The sequence below is a fragment of the Pan troglodytes genome, chromosome 16 (genome assembly GCF_028858775.2).
Source record: "Pan troglodytes isolate AG18354 chromosome 16, NHGRI_mPanTro3-v2.0_pri, whole genome shotgun sequence".
Taxonomy (NCBI): domain Eukaryota; kingdom Metazoa; phylum Chordata; class Mammalia; order Primates; family Hominidae; genus Pan; species Pan troglodytes.
In genome coordinates, this window is record NC_072414.2 from 57,162,145 (window position 1) to 57,177,368 (window position 15,224).

The window sequence follows — 15,224 nt, forward strand, 5'->3', positions numbered from 1 at the left end:
TAAATTCTATTAGCAAATTTTAAGGAATAAGCGGTTTCATCCATGTTTCCTATTTGCTGATCACGTATAAATGCTTAAAGAAAAAGATCAAGCTATTTGAAGCATCTGTGACTAACACAAGCCTAAGTAAATAATCACCACTTCCCATCAATGGGAAAGATAGTTACTGCCTTTATAATGATGAGGCACTAGTTTACAATTGTTACTGATGGTAAACAGGGCAAGGATTAAAGGGCAGAGAAGCCGATGATCTAGTTCAGGCAGTGTGACAGGAAAATCTGGCCTGAGAGCACAAGTACAAAATATTTCTCTAAGGAAATTAGGTCAAAAGGAAAATGATTAAACACCAACAAATCACATCCCTCTTTGCTTATTGTTGAAAGGTTGCTTAAATTTGACTTGAATATTTGCAACACAATTTTACACTGACATATTTTCAACATATCCCTAAATTCAAGGATTCAATGTTATTTATCAAAATGCTATTTTGGGAAAAAAAAATACAAGCATTGCAATGCACTTTTTTGTTTTGTTTTGTTTTTTGAGACAGAGTTTCGCTCTTGTTGCCTAGGCTGGAGTGCAATGGCGCGATCTCAGCTCACCGCAACCTCCGCCTCCCAAGTAGCTGGGATTACAAGCATGCGCCACCACACCCAGCTAATTTTGTATTTTTAGTAGAGATGGGGTTTCTCCATGTTGGTCAGGCTGGTCTCAAACTCCCAACCTCAGGTGATCCACCCACCTCGGCCTTCCAAACGGCTGGGATTACAGGCATGAACCACCATGCCTGGCCAATGCATTTTTACTCCAAAAACAAGGGGCAAAAATCTAATTTTGTTAAGTTACCAGGAGATAAATTCTTTCCTTTAAACAGCTACTACAAGTATCCTATATTTCTTTACATAAAATGTTGTTGGTTTGGGAGGCTGAGGTGGGCGGATCACAAGGTCAGGAGTTCAAGACCAGCTTGGCCAAGATGGTGAAACCCCATCTCTACTAAAAATACAAAAAGTTAGCCGGGCATGTTGGCAGGCGCCTGTAATCCCAGCTACTCAGGAGCCTGAGGCTGAGAACTGCTTGAATCCGAGAGGTGGAGGTTGCAGTGAGCCACGATCACGCCACTGCACTCCAGTCTGGGCAATAAGAGCGAAACTCCGTCTGGGGGGAAAAAAAAAGAAAGACAAAGGATTTAAATTGACACTTCTCCAAAGAAGACAGACAAATGGCCAATAAACCTAAGAAAAGATTAACATCATTAGTCATTAGGGAAATGCAAATCAAAACCACAGTGAGTCCCAGGAGGTAGCACAAAAATCCCAGCACTTTGGGAAGCCAAGGCAGGAGGATCACTTGAGCCCAGGAGTTCGGGACCAGCCTGGGCAACATAAATGAGACCCTGTCTCTAGGGTGGCATTTGCCTGTAGTCTCAGCTATTCAGGATGCTGAGGTGGGAGGACAACTTGAACCCAGGAAGGTGAGGCTACTGTCAGCTATGATTGCGCCACTGCATCGTAGCCTGGGCGACAGAGCAAGACCCTGTTTCTAAAAACAAAATAAAACCAAAAGAAGCCCATGATGAGATACCACTTCATATCCACTATGAATAAAGAAAGACAGGCTGGGCGCAGTGGCTCATGCCTGTAATCCCAGCATTCTGGGAGCCCGAGGCAGGAGGATCACCTGAGGTCAGGAGTTCGAGATCAGCCTGACCAACATAGTGAAATCTTGTCTCTACTAAAAATACAAAAATCAGCTGGGTGTGGTGGTGGGCACCTATAATCCCAGCTACTTGGGAGGCTGAGACAGAATTGCTTGAATCTGGGAGGTGGAGGTTGCAGTGAGCCGAGATAGTGCCACCGCAACCTGGTGGCAGAGTGAGACTCTGTCTCCAAAAAAAAAAAAAAAAAAAAAAAAAAAAAAAAAAAGACAGACAGACAAGTGGTAAAAAGGATGTGGAGAAACTGGAACCCTCATATTGCTGGTCAGATTGTAAAATGGTACAGCTGCTATGGAAAACAGTTTAGCAATTCTGTAGAAACTAAACAGAGTTACCACATGACCCAGCAATTCCACTCCTAAACATATACCCAAGAGAATTAGAAACATATGTCCACACAAAAACTTGTACACAGATGTTCATGGGAGCATTATTCAGAACAGCCAACAAGTAGAAACAATGTAAATGTCCATCACCTGATGAATGTCTAAACAATGAAATATTATTCAGCCATAAAAAGCAATGAAATACTGATATATGCTGCAAACTGGATAAACTTTAAAAACATGCTAAAGAAAATAAGGCTGGTATGAAATGCCACATATCGTATAATTCCATTGTATGAGATACCCAGAATAGACAAACCCATTGATAGAGAAAGTAGTTAATAGTTAACAGGGCTAGGAGGGGAGGAGGGTGGAGAGTGACTAAGGGCTATGGAGTTTCTTTCTGGGGTGATGAAAAATGTTCTGGAATTAGATAGTGGAGATGATCATTCAACTTGGTAAATATCTTTTTTTTCTTTTGAGACGAGACAAAGTCTCGCTCTGTCGCCCAGGCTGGAGTGCAGTGGTGCGATCTGGCTCACTGCAGCCTCTGCCTCCTGGGTTCAAGAGATTCTCCTGCTTCAGCCTCCTGAGTAGTTGGGACTACAGGTGTGCCCCACCACACAGGCGAATTTTTTGTATTTTTATTAGAGACGGGGTTTCACCGTGTTAGCCAGGATGGTCTCGATCTCCTGACCTCGTGATCCACCCACCTTGGCCTCCCAAAGTGCTGGGATTACAGGCGTGAGCCACCATGCCTGGCCTCTTTTTTTTGAGACGGAGTCTCGCTCTGTCACCCAGGCTGGAGTGCAGTGGTGTGATCTCGGCTCACTGCAACCTCCGCCTCCCGGGTTCAAGCAATTCTCCTGTCTCAGCCTCCCAAGTAGCTGGGATTACAGGTACATGCCACCAAGCCTGGCTAATTTTTGTGTTTTTAGTAGAGATGGGGTTTCACCATGTTGGTCAGGCTGGTCTCAAACTCCTGACCTCATGATCTGCCCACCTCGGCCTCCCAAAGTGCTGGGATTACAGGCATAAGCCACCGTGCCGGGCCACAACTTGGTAAATATTTTAAAACCACTGAAGATGAATTGCATGGTATATGAATGATGATATCTCAAATAAATTTTTAAAAGGAAAGGATTAGGCCTACATGTACAGCTGTCCCTTGGCACATATAGGAGACTAGTTCTAGGACCACCCACATATAACCAAATCAATGCATACTCAAGTCCTGCAGTCGGCCCTGTGGAGCCCACACATATGAAAAGTTAGCTCCTCATATATGCTGGCCATTATGTGTTTGGTTGAATAAAAGCTAGCTATAAGTGGGCCTGAGCAATTCAAACCCACTGTTCAGGAGTCAACTGCATTAACATACACAGCTCTCAAAACATTGCGTACTGAAAACAAGCAATTTGCAAAAATATGAATATGCTATTTATACTTTAAAAAAAATCACACGTTCAATGAAGATATGTTATAGAACTTTATAGCTTCATCTATCAGGGTCTATTCTTTTCTCATAAAGGAGGATCTATATATGCATTCTTCAAGTAATTAAAAATAATTAAAATTATAAAAAAGTAGACAATTACTTAAACAGGCCATTCACAAAAGAATTACAACTGACCAAAAAGCATATAAAAAGATGTTTACAAACTAGTATCCAAATAAATGCAGACTTAAAATGCAGGCCAGGCATGGTGGCTCACACCTGTAATGCCAGCACTTTGGGAGGCCAAGGCAGGTGAATCACCTGAGGTCAGGAATTCGAGACCAGCCTGGCCAACAAGGTGAAACCCCGTCTCTACTAAAAATACAAAAATTAGCCTGGCATGGTGGTGGGCACCTGTAATCCCAGCTACTTGGGAGGCTGCAGCTGAGGCACCTGAGGCTGGCACTTGAATCCAGGTGGCGGAAGTTGCAGTGAGCCGAGATCGCGCCACTGCACTCCAGCCTGGGTGAGAACAGTGAAACTGCCTCAGAAAAACAATAGAAACAAAAAACAAACAAAAAAAACAGGCTGAGTTATCCCTTAACCAAAATGCATGGGACCAGAAGTGTTTCAGAGTTCAAATGTTTTCACGTTTTGGAATATTCACAGAAATACACTGGTTAAGCACCCCTACATGAAATCTGAAATCTGAAATGCTCCAATGGAGCATTTCCTTTAAGCGTCATGACGCACTCAAAAGGATTTCAGAGCATTTTGAATTCCAGATTTTCAGACTATGGATGCTCAACCTGTTAGTAACCTGAGATCAAATAAAACTCTCTTTAGGACTATGAAGACCCAACTTTTAATGATCAGACACAGAAGGATTCAAAAGGATGCATTCTGAAAAGACTTTTATTATGGGTACACAAAACTAAGGGAGGAGGGGCTCACTGCACTGCTAGGGCCTACAAATAGTTACAGAGGACAGGGACAGTGTCATGATCATCTGCATATTTTCTGAGCCTAGCGATGTCTGAATCAACACATTTGCTATTAATTTTGCACATAAGTGTGTGCTCTTTTTTTCATTCTTTCCTTCCACATTTTCTACTCCCATATCACCACCCACAATTAGAATTCTCAAAGCAAACAGGCCTCAGCCTTGAATTGATTACACTAAAGTAGTGTTTCCACACTTGGTCTAACTAATAATATACATATACTACTAACATACAAATTCTAGGACCCTATCCCACATCTACAGAATCATAATTTCTAGGGAAGGAGTTTGGGAATCTCTAAGTTTAACAGTCACCTTCAGTGACTAATACAACCTGGCAAGTTTTGGAAAGAATGCATAGAAGGAAAATAAATTTAATCCCAAGAGGAGCTAGTTTACTCCTAAAGTATCTCCAGATGGTAGAAATGTATGATATAGGAATTTCTGAATAGCAATTCTTCACTGCTATGTGACCTTGAATGAGTTACTTAAACTTGCTAAATCTCAGTTTATTTATAAAAAGGAGAATACTCTTTGTTCTGGCAAAATTAAGGGTGCAAGAATAAAACTATATATGTTGGCATTTATTAAATATTAGTTTCTTTCCTTTTCTACTCTAAGAAATTATTCTTTTTTCTTTTTTTTCTTTCTTTCTTTTTTTTTTTTTTTGGAGACGGAGTTTCACTCTTGTTTCCCAGGCTAGAGTGCAGTGGTGTGATCTCGGCTCACTGCAGCCTCCGCTTCCTAGGTTCAAGCAATTCTCCTGCCTCGGCTTCCTGAGTAGTTGGGATTACAGGTGCCCGTCACCACGCCCAGCTAATTTTGTATTTTTAGTAGAGATGGGGTTTCACCACGTTGGCCAGGCTGGTCTTGAATGCCTCACCTCTGGTGATCTGCCTACCTCAGCCTCCCATAGTGCTGGGATTACAGGTGTAAGCCACCGCGCCTGGCAACAAATTATTCTTTAGGTCTATAAAGGTTGAAATGTTTCTTTGAAGAAAAAAAAGGAGGAAAATTTCTTGATTAAAATATAAGACACTGACCTTATAAATTGAACAATTTTCAGCCTCTGTATAATTTTATTATATCACATCAAATTTGTTTAGAAGGTTTTAACATCCAGTTCTACCTTTTTTTTTTGAGATGGAGTTTCACTCTGTCGCCCAGGCTGGAGAAGTGCAGTGGTGTGATTTTGGCTCACCATGACCTCCACCTCCCAGGTTCAAGCGATTCTCCTGTCTCAGCCTCCCGAACAGCTGGGACTTCAGATGCACGCCACCACGCCCGGCTAATTTTTGTATTTTTAGTAGAGATGGGGTTTCACCATATTGAGCAGGCTGGTCTCAAGCTCCTGACCTCAAGTGATCAGCCCGCCTCGGCCTCCCAAAGTCCTGTGATTACTGGTGTGAGCCACAGCGCCTGGCCCACTTTCATTTTATGTTGTGATCCAAATTAAATTTTGTTCAGAACCCCTAATATTCCAGCTATGGGATGGAGCTACTTTAAGTCTTTCCAGTACATAAAAATACACTACATCTAGTACCTTTTCATATGGTGGCCAATTATGGTTAATGGTAAGTGTGAAATTGTAACCAAAGTCTCAATATTAGGGTTAGGAGATAGAGAATACTCTCTAGCCAACCATCAGACACTGAAGTCTTACAATCTTGAAGCTTTCTTCAATTGGATTGTATAGGAAGGCTGACATGGTGGTACAATTCATTACCATTAACTCTAAATTATGTTAAGTAATGAGTTTTTTGATTATTTGATTCATTAATGAAAATATCTGTAGTAGAATCTTTGCATTTCAGAGAGTTACTGACACTAACAGCAAAAGTAGGATACATGATTTTTTTCCTTCTTTTTTTCTTTTTTTGAGACAGGGTCTTGCTTTGTCGCCGAGGCTGGAATTCAATGGCTGGCTCGCTGCTGCCTCACCTCCCAGGCTCAAGCGATCCTCCTACCTCAGCCCCTAAGTAGCTGGAACTATAGCCATGCACCACCATGCCTAGCTAATTTTATTTTTTTATACATATGGGGTTTTGCCATGTTGCTCAGGCTGGTTTTGAACTTCTGGGCTCAAGCACTCTGCCTACCTCAGCCTCTGAAAGTGCTGGGATTACAGGTGTGAGTCACTGTGCCCAGCCCTGATTTCTTCCTTCTCTGAGTGTCTGAATCATTAATAATTATCAGATGCTTCCTGGAATTGAGGGCTTACCTCCTTTGGTAAGTACTAAGGGAAATTACCTTAATATATGAATGACTGGCCTTCCCAGCCATGTGAGATATTCAATATGTATTTGAAAAAAGTAGTAATAAATACAGAATAAATAAATCTTGGTTCTCCTATAGCCTAATGATCACATCCAGAAATTCACAAAATCTAATTTGAAATAAACACAAGTAAGCAAAATAAAGAAGCAAATGTTTTTCTTAAATTATCTCTTACACAACAGTGCAAACTATTACCAGTCCTGAAGATTTTCTAGTATATAGTGAACATAAGAGAGAATCATGTAAGCTCATACAATTTACATATAATTTATATAACATACAAAGTCACATACATTTATCTATTTCATATAATCCATATTTCTACACATTTAATACAATTTATATATATATATATATATATATATATATTTCTTTTTTTTGAGACAGGGTCTCTGTCACCCAGGATGGGGTACAGTGGCATGACCATGGCTCACTGCAGCCTCAACCTTCTTAAAAGAAGTAGCTAAGACCACAGGTATGCACCACCATACCTGGCTATTTTTTTTTTGGAAAGACAGGTGTCTCAACATGTTGCCCAGGCAGGTCTTGAACTCCTAGGCTCAAGGGATTCTCCCATCTCCTCCTTCCAAAGTGCTAGGATTATAGGCATAAGCCGTTTGCACCTGGCCTATATTTATACATTTTACATAATTTACATATTTTTATACACTTAGTAATTTACAGAAAATGTAGGGAAAAAAGAACAGTAGAAGATGTAATACTTACATACAAAGGTCTCTACATGTGTGCACAAGTCGCCACATTTAGGACAGCGCAGCTGGTTTCCACCTTTCCCAGAATTCCCAGAGCCTGATTTCTTACTACTTCCCTCATTTGCTGATTTCTAACGTTTATGAAGGAGAAAAAAGGAAGAGTGTCAATTATTAGTTTCAGGCAACCAACTTAAATGTAAACAATACTGTTTGTAATTAATTTTATAATCTTCTATATTTCTAGGATGAAATTATTAGTATATTTTATAATTCTATTACTGGTGTCAGAAGATCTATTTACTTCAAAAATCAAATCAGTTCTAGTAAATACATATATATCTGCAGTCCTCCTTTGTATAACATGTGCCAACATATATAATAAACAGCTTTCATTCAATGACTCAGGCACTAGAAAATTTACTAAAGGTAAAAAACATTTCAATGAAATTGAATCAGGAGTTATCATGGTAGGTAATGACTCTGACTATTCTTAGATCTAACTTTTCTCATCTCTAAAATGGGAATAATTTTACTCACATCAGAGTCACTGTTAAGTATGGATATGTAAGTGTCTCACATTTTGCCTAACATATAAAATTAACTCAAGTGTTAGTCAAATTCATGTAATGAAAAAAACTGGTAAGTCACTGACTCAATACAACTACCAACATAAGTTATACTAGCTACAACATAAAGTTATACCAGAAATATGAAATTTTTAGGCTACCAGAGTAGCCCAACATTAAGTTATACCACAAATCTGAAATTTTTAGGTAGAGGATAAAGTGAGGTTTATACTGTCATGGGTTATAAGAGTTATATGAAAGCAGGAAATGATGGCTATTCCTAATTCAATCCTACTGACTGTCATTTAATGACACTTCTTTACTACTTTGGGGTGTAAGAAATTTTAATTACTGCTTACTATGTGCAATGCTTATAAAAGTATTTTAAGGTTCAAAATGAAACATCTAATTACATAAAATTATTCAGATCATTTTAGCTATCTCATATTTCCTACAGAAAACATATAAGCCAGTAAGAGACAGTACTATTATATTTTTTTAAAGGAGGGAACTCACAATGTGTACAGATGCCAATAAGATAAAATAATTACCTTATTTCCATCTCCAGAACCATCTTTACTTATCCCATCTTTTGAGGCAAAGTATGCTGGTGTTTCTGTAAAGGATCTAAGAGGAGCTCTTCGCAGAATCTGAGTTTCAAATGTCCCAAGCCTTCCTAAAACTGACATATGAATGCGACCACCAGAAATACCTGAAAATAAAAGGAAATCTACATCAAATATAGACATGCCTCAATAAATTCCCTGGAAACAAAAATTCCTTGAGCATAAAGGAGGTTGAAAAAAAGCTATCATTTTCACAGTAGTATAAACTGAGAGAAAAAAATGACACCAACGGAGGCAAAGTCCTTTCAAAAACAGGCCAGCAGGTCTGGGCCTCTGAAAGATTCTAAATAAATAAAGGTGTTTCTTTCTGTATGTGTCCTTTGGAAATAAGGCAAGATCACCTACGTCATAACTTTTTCAAAGTTTGAATGGACTTCAACATCTGCCTCACCTGTAAGATTTTGAAAAAGGCCATTTATGCCCTATATTCTTATTATTTCTACCAATGAGAATAAACATCTGACAGCAACTCATCTGTTATTATATAAGAATACTATCTGGGCCGGGTGTGGTGGCTCACCCCTGTAATCCTAGCATTTTGGGAGGCCTAGGCGGGTGGATCACTAGAGGTCAGGAGTTCAAAACCAGCCTGGCCAACATGGTGAAACCCCGTCTCTACTAAAAATAAAAAAAAATTGGCCACGCATGGTGGTGGGCGCCTTTAATCCCAGCTACTCGGGAGGCTGAGGCAGGAAAATCGCTTGAACCCGGGAGGTGAAGTTTGCAGCGAACTGAAGTCGTGCCACCGCACTCCAGCCTGGGTGACAGAGCGAGACTCCATCTCAAAAAAAAGAAAAAAAAAAAAAAATCTGTAACAGTGGAAATAAACTTCAAATGTTCTTTAAGGTCAGGCGCGGTGGCTCATGCCTGTAATCCCAGAGTTCGAGACCAGCCTGGCCAACATGGTGAAACCCTGTCTCTTCTGAAAATACAAAAATTAGCTGGGTGTGCTGGCAGGCGTCTGTAATCCCAGCTACTCAGGAGGCTGAGGCAGGCGAATTGCTTGAACCCAGGAGGCAGAGGTTGCAGTGAGCCAAGATTATGCCACTGCACTCCAGCCTGGGCAACAGAGGGAGACTCTGTCTCAAAAAAAAAAAAAAGTTCTTTAAAAAATTGTGTTATTCCACTTATACGTGGTACTTAGAAGGCAAAATCATAGAGTCAATGAGTAGAATGGCGGTTCCTGGGGGTTGGGGAAAATGGAGAGTTATTGTTGTAATGGGTACAGAGCTTCAGTTTTACAAGATGATGGCAATGGTTGCACAGTATCAATGTACTTAATACTACCGAACTATACACTAAAAATAGTTAAGTCTTGTAAATCTTATATGTATCTTACCACAATAAAAAAATTGAAGGAGCCAGGTGTGATGGCTCACGCCTGTAATCCCAGCACTTTGGGAGGTTGAGGTGGGTGGATCACTTGAGGTTAGGAGTTTAAGACCAGCCTGGCCAACATGGTGAAACCCTGTCTCTACTAAAGATACAAAAAGTAGCCAGGCGTGGTGACAGGTGCCTGTAATCCCAGCTACTTGGGAAGCTGAGGCAGGGGAATCGCTTGAACGAGGCAGAGGTTGCAGTGAGCCGAGATTGCGCCACTGTACTCCAGCCTGTGCAACGGAGCGAGGCTCTGTCTCAAAATAAATAAATAAATAAATAAATAAATAAATAAATAAATAAAGATAGTATCAATCTCAAAAGTAGGCTTAGAAAAAGTAATTGAGGGGGCCAGGTGCGGTGACTCATGCCAGTAATCCCAGCACTTTGGGAGGCCCAGGGGGGCAGATCACGAGGTCAGGAGATCGAGACCATCCTGGCTAATACCGTGCAACCACATCTCTACTAAAAATACAAAAAATTAGCTGGGCATGGTGACACGCGCCTGTAGTCTCAGCTACCCGGGATGCTGAGGCAGAAGAATCGCTTGAACCCAGGAAGCAGAGGTTGCAGTGAGCCGAGATGGCACCACTGCACTCCAGCTTAAGGAACAGAGTCTCCATCTCAAAAAAAAAAAAAAAAAAAGAAAGAAAGAAAGAAAAAGAAAAAGTAATTGAGGGAGAGTGACAGATGCAATCAATCAAAATGACCATTCACCAATCATAAAATCCTCATAAAAATGATAAAGCTCTGTAGCAAACTAATTGGGATTTCTAACACTTTTTGTGCCATGAACCCCTTAAGCAGTCTGGTGAAGCCTCTGAATAGATCTTCTCAGAATAATATTTTTAAATGTATAAAATAAAATACATAACAAAGGAAACAAATTATAATGAAGTAGTTATCAAAAAATTTTAAAAATATGCCTCTTTATCAACAAGCAAAATTAAATAAGATCTAACAGCTTTTTAAATAATTACTATGATTTCAAAGTAGCAAAAAGTATGGACAATATTCTGAAATATCAGCAACTATAATGTGATATGAAAATATTTCTGATTTTGATTGATGACAAATCCACAGACACTTCTAAGACTACTGTGGATGTGTTGCCTACATTCATAGGCCAAGGAAACGTTGTGTTTCAGTTAGAGCTTAGTGAAAATAAAGTTCACAGAATCTCTGAATTCTATTCAAGGACCCTTTGGAGGCCTGTAAACCCCAGGTGAAGAAGCTCTGAAAGCCAAAAAAGAGAAGTGTTTCTGTAAAGTATATTTCACCAGATTACCTGGCAGCAACCAGAAAAAACAATTTAAGTTTCACTATTTACAGAACTTTATCATACAGACAAAGCTTTCTAAATTTCAGAACAACTGTTTTTAAAAAGAAATACTAGTCAGGGTGCGGTGGTCACGCCTGTAATCCCAGCACTTTGGGAAGCCAAGGCGGGTGATCTCCTGGGGTCCAGGAGTTGGAGTCCAGCCTGACGAACATGGCAAAATCCCGTCTCTACTAAAAATATAAAAATTAGTGGGGCGTGGTGGCGCGCGCCTGTAATCCCAGCTTACTCAGGAGGCTGAGGCAGAAGAATTGCTTGAACCCAGGAGACGGAGGTTGCAGTGAGCCGAGATCGCGCTACTGCACTCCAGCCTGGGCAACTTAGCAGATTCCATCAAGAAAGACACACAAAAAGAGGCCAGGCGCGGTGGCTCACGCCTGTAATCCCAGCACTTTGGGAGGCCGAGGCGGACGGATCACAAGATCAGGAGATCGAGACCATCCTGGCTAACATGGTGAAACCCCGTCTCTACTAAAAATACAAAAATTAGCCAGGCGTGGTGGCGGGCGCCTGCAGTCCCAGCTACTCGGGAGGCTGAGGCAGGAGAATGGCGTGAACCCAGGAGGCGGAGTTTGCAGTAAACTGAGATCTGGCCACTGCACTCCAGCCTGAGCGACAGAGCGAGACTCTGTCTCAAAAAAAAAAGAAAGAAAGAAAGAAAATAAGACAGAAAGACAGACAGTAGATGGAAAGAAAGACAGAAAGGAAAGAAAGACAGGAAGGAAGGAAAGGAAGGAAGGAAGGAGAAAAGAAAAGAAAAAGAAAGAAAACAGTCGTTTTGAAAAGAAAAAAAAATAACTGCCTATCTCCTATGATTCAAAAATGTTCACGGACTCTTGGCTACAAGAGATCAGTAACACTTTCAAAGAAGCCGTCCCTGACCAAAGGGAACACACACATACTTCATCCACCCACTGGAAACTATTATTCTTTGTCTACTCCACTAGATTTAAACATAAGGGTGAGGACTTATTCACCATTCTACCTCCAGCACTAAAAGAAGGCCTGACACACAGTGGACCCTTGACAAATATTAATATATATCAGATAAATGGATTAAAATATGTCACTTTAAAGTGTTTGCAAATCGAATTCCTGGAATCGGGACATCTACTGGTTGAGGCTTAACATCGATTTAGGATTAAATTTACTCCCTTACATTTATATATCATTTTACAAAATGCTTCTGCCCACATTACCTCATTCAATCCTTCCTTCTGTAGTAAAGAAACTGGAAGATATATTTAGTAAACAATAAGGATTTTATAATTGGCTTAGAAGTTAGATAAAAGGGGCCTTTTAAAAAATCCATCCAAGGGTCATAAACCGATAAGCCAAAATAAAACGAATTTGTCTAGAAGTCAGTCATTATAACAGGATCTAGCCTCGTGGTCTGACATCCACAGATTTGAGGAAGAGAAAAAAAGTTTATTTTCCAGACTCTCTTGGCTGGGGCGCCATTCTTTCACAGCTTCAGATAAACAGAAAGAAAAGGTAAACAACATGCCCCACTCTTAGGAAACTACCTCCCGGTCAAGTTGGGAAAGCCAGCAAAGGACTGCTGAAACACCCAAGTACTTCCGAACCAACTCCTGCGGGACTTCTCCCCATCTCTCCCGCCGCTGTCCTGCGGGCCCCGGGGCTTGCCTGACGCCGGGAAGTATTGTGAACCTTGTTTATGTCCCAGTGTCAGGGCCGCACAGTGACAGTAACATCTCGGGTATCGCGCGGCTTGCGTCCGGGACGGCCATCTGGGTGCCCCGAGTCCTGGGGGACCCTAGTAGGGACAGATCCTCAGCCGAGCCCCTCCTGGAGCCCCCAACGGGCCCGAGGGGGATCCCGGCCAGGCTGCGGAAGAAGAGCCGCAGCCATGGCAGGCGGCGGTCCCCGGCAGGGCTGAGTGGGATCTGGAGACATTTTTTAATAACAGGAGCATTTTGTGCCTTTCAGGGTTTCTACAAAGTGGCCGCATTCCGGCCCCAAAGTCAGCAGGCCTGAAAGCGTGCAGGCAGGCGCGCGGGAAGGAGTTTACTTCCAATTTGAGCAACGGCTGCTCCAGAGGTTGGCAGAGCCCCATTCCACGGGGAAAGTGGTGGGTGCCGGGCGAAGCGCCGCGCATTCCCTCACACTCCCCGGGTGCAGCAGGCCTCGTGCCCTCCCCGGGGCCCCCAACCATTGGCCAGTCCACCCCCCCGCGACAGGCTGAGGGCTCAGGAGTGGCACTATTTCGTTACCTCTCTGCGCGGAGGCGAGTGAGGAGGTGATGAGCCGGGCGGCCGCCGCGCCGCAAGTACAAGCACCGCAGCTGGGCATCTCCGCGAGGCCTAGGCCGGGGCTTCGCCCCTTGAGGACCTCCGGGTCACAGCGGCGTGAATCCTGCCCGCAAGGCGCGCTGACTCGGTTCCGAACCCTTTCGCGGGCCCTAGACCCCGTGGAGAGTTCACCTGCCCGGCAGCCAGGCCTTCACGCTTCTCTGCCCCACAGCCGTCTATTCACCACAGTAGACACCCAACCCCCCCTCCCTTCCCCTTCTCCCCCCACCCCCAGCCTACGGGGCCCGGGGAGCTTGCGCGCGCCTGCGCCCTAGGCCCGGGGAGGGGGCGGAGGGCGTAGGCACGCGCCGTGTTTACGAGCTGGTGAAGCTACGTGAGGCGAAGGCGAGGGGGTGGTGCCCTGGGCGCCAATGAGTTCCCTACGGCAAGCGTCTAGCCCCAACTGGGGCGACTACAGGTCCCGACGCTCAAGGTTGCCAAAAGCCCTTTTATCCTAAAGTTGAAAGGTTTTGCGATAGACGCGGAGAGATGCATGCCGGGACTTGTAGTCCCGAGTCGTCATAGTCGAGCTCTTCTTCTGGTCACTTTTAGTGGGCGGCAGGGAAGGTCAAGGTGAGGCTGGTGGCTTAACCCTCCAGGGGGGAAGTCTCTAAAGTGCCTTGGTAGGCACTAGATGCTTCAGATTCACTAAATTTCTTCCCCCGAGATTCCACATCCTGTGTTCCTTATCTTCTCATTCTCCTTAGTTTCATCACTTGTAACATGGAGTTGGTATTGTCAGTTAGTTCCCTGAGCAGCAACTGTTAGTTGGTAACAGCTCCGTCTCCTTGTTCTTTCAGGCCTCGTGGTGATAAAGCTTCTAGCTGTTGCTAGTCCGTGGGTGCTTTAAAGTCTTGAGGGTTTTCTTTTCTTCCTTTCTTTCTTTTTTTTAATTTAGTAAAGATGAGGTCTCCCTGTGTTGCCCAGGCTGGTCTCAAACTCCTGGGCTCAAGTGATCCTCTCGCCTCGCCCTCCCAAAGTGCTGGGATTACAGGCGTGAGCCACCACGCCCGGCTGGTTTTCTTAAACCTGATCACACCCTAGTAAATACTCCCTTCATTAAACCCTTTTCTGTTAGGCTTTGTTTGAGCCCTCTTGCAGGGCTTGCTTCTGCACAGCTAAACAGATGGACCAGCTGCACAAGATGGAGAATGGTGACAAGTGAGTCACGCCCTTGTCTCATCTGGGTTAGTGCCAGACTGAGTACGTTGTGTATGAGATTCTGATTAACTCTGAACCCCAGAGAAATTGCCAAGTGAGCTTAGGTACCTTTATTTCTGAGCTTTGGGGGTGCGGATGGGGAGGCAGCAAAGGGAGAGGCAAGACCAGGTCACACAAGTCAGTGAGCCCTCCTCAATCTCCATCCAGTCCAGAGAAATGTGGCTTCTAGCTCCCTGTGTCTAGCTGTGAGAAGGGCCATTGGCCTTGGCCCGGGGCACAATTTTTCTCTCTCTTTGGAGAGGTGACTCCTGGTACTCCCTCAGCATAAAGTGGCAGAGACCAGAAGAGAGCCCACGTCTTCCCTCACCA

At 43.1% G+C, this 15,224-nt stretch overlaps 1 protein-coding gene across 2 annotated transcripts in view; it reads right to left on the bottom strand.

Moving 5' to 3' along the window:
• The window catches only part of CLPX (caseinolytic mitochondrial matrix peptidase chaperone subunit X), a 38,518-nt gene extending 24,297 nt beyond the window's left edge, over nucleotides 1–14,221 (bottom strand). The window contains exons 1-3 of one of the 2 annotated variants that reach the window (XM_001174382.8): nucleotides 13,617–14,221; nucleotides 8,592–8,752; nucleotides 7,488–7,605 (exon numbers count right to left, since the gene is read on the bottom strand). In XM_001174382.8, coding sequence (XP_001174382.2) covers nucleotides 7,488–7,605; nucleotides 8,592–8,752; nucleotides 13,617–13,695 — 358 coding nt within the window. In that variant the 5' untranslated portion in view covers nucleotides 13,696–14,221. The remainder of the gene's footprint in view (nucleotides 1–7,487; nucleotides 7,606–8,591; nucleotides 8,753–13,616) is intronic. The other variant, XM_009429355.5, reaches the window with a different exon arrangement.
• Between the last annotated feature and the right edge of the window lie 1,003 nt (nucleotides 14,222–15,224).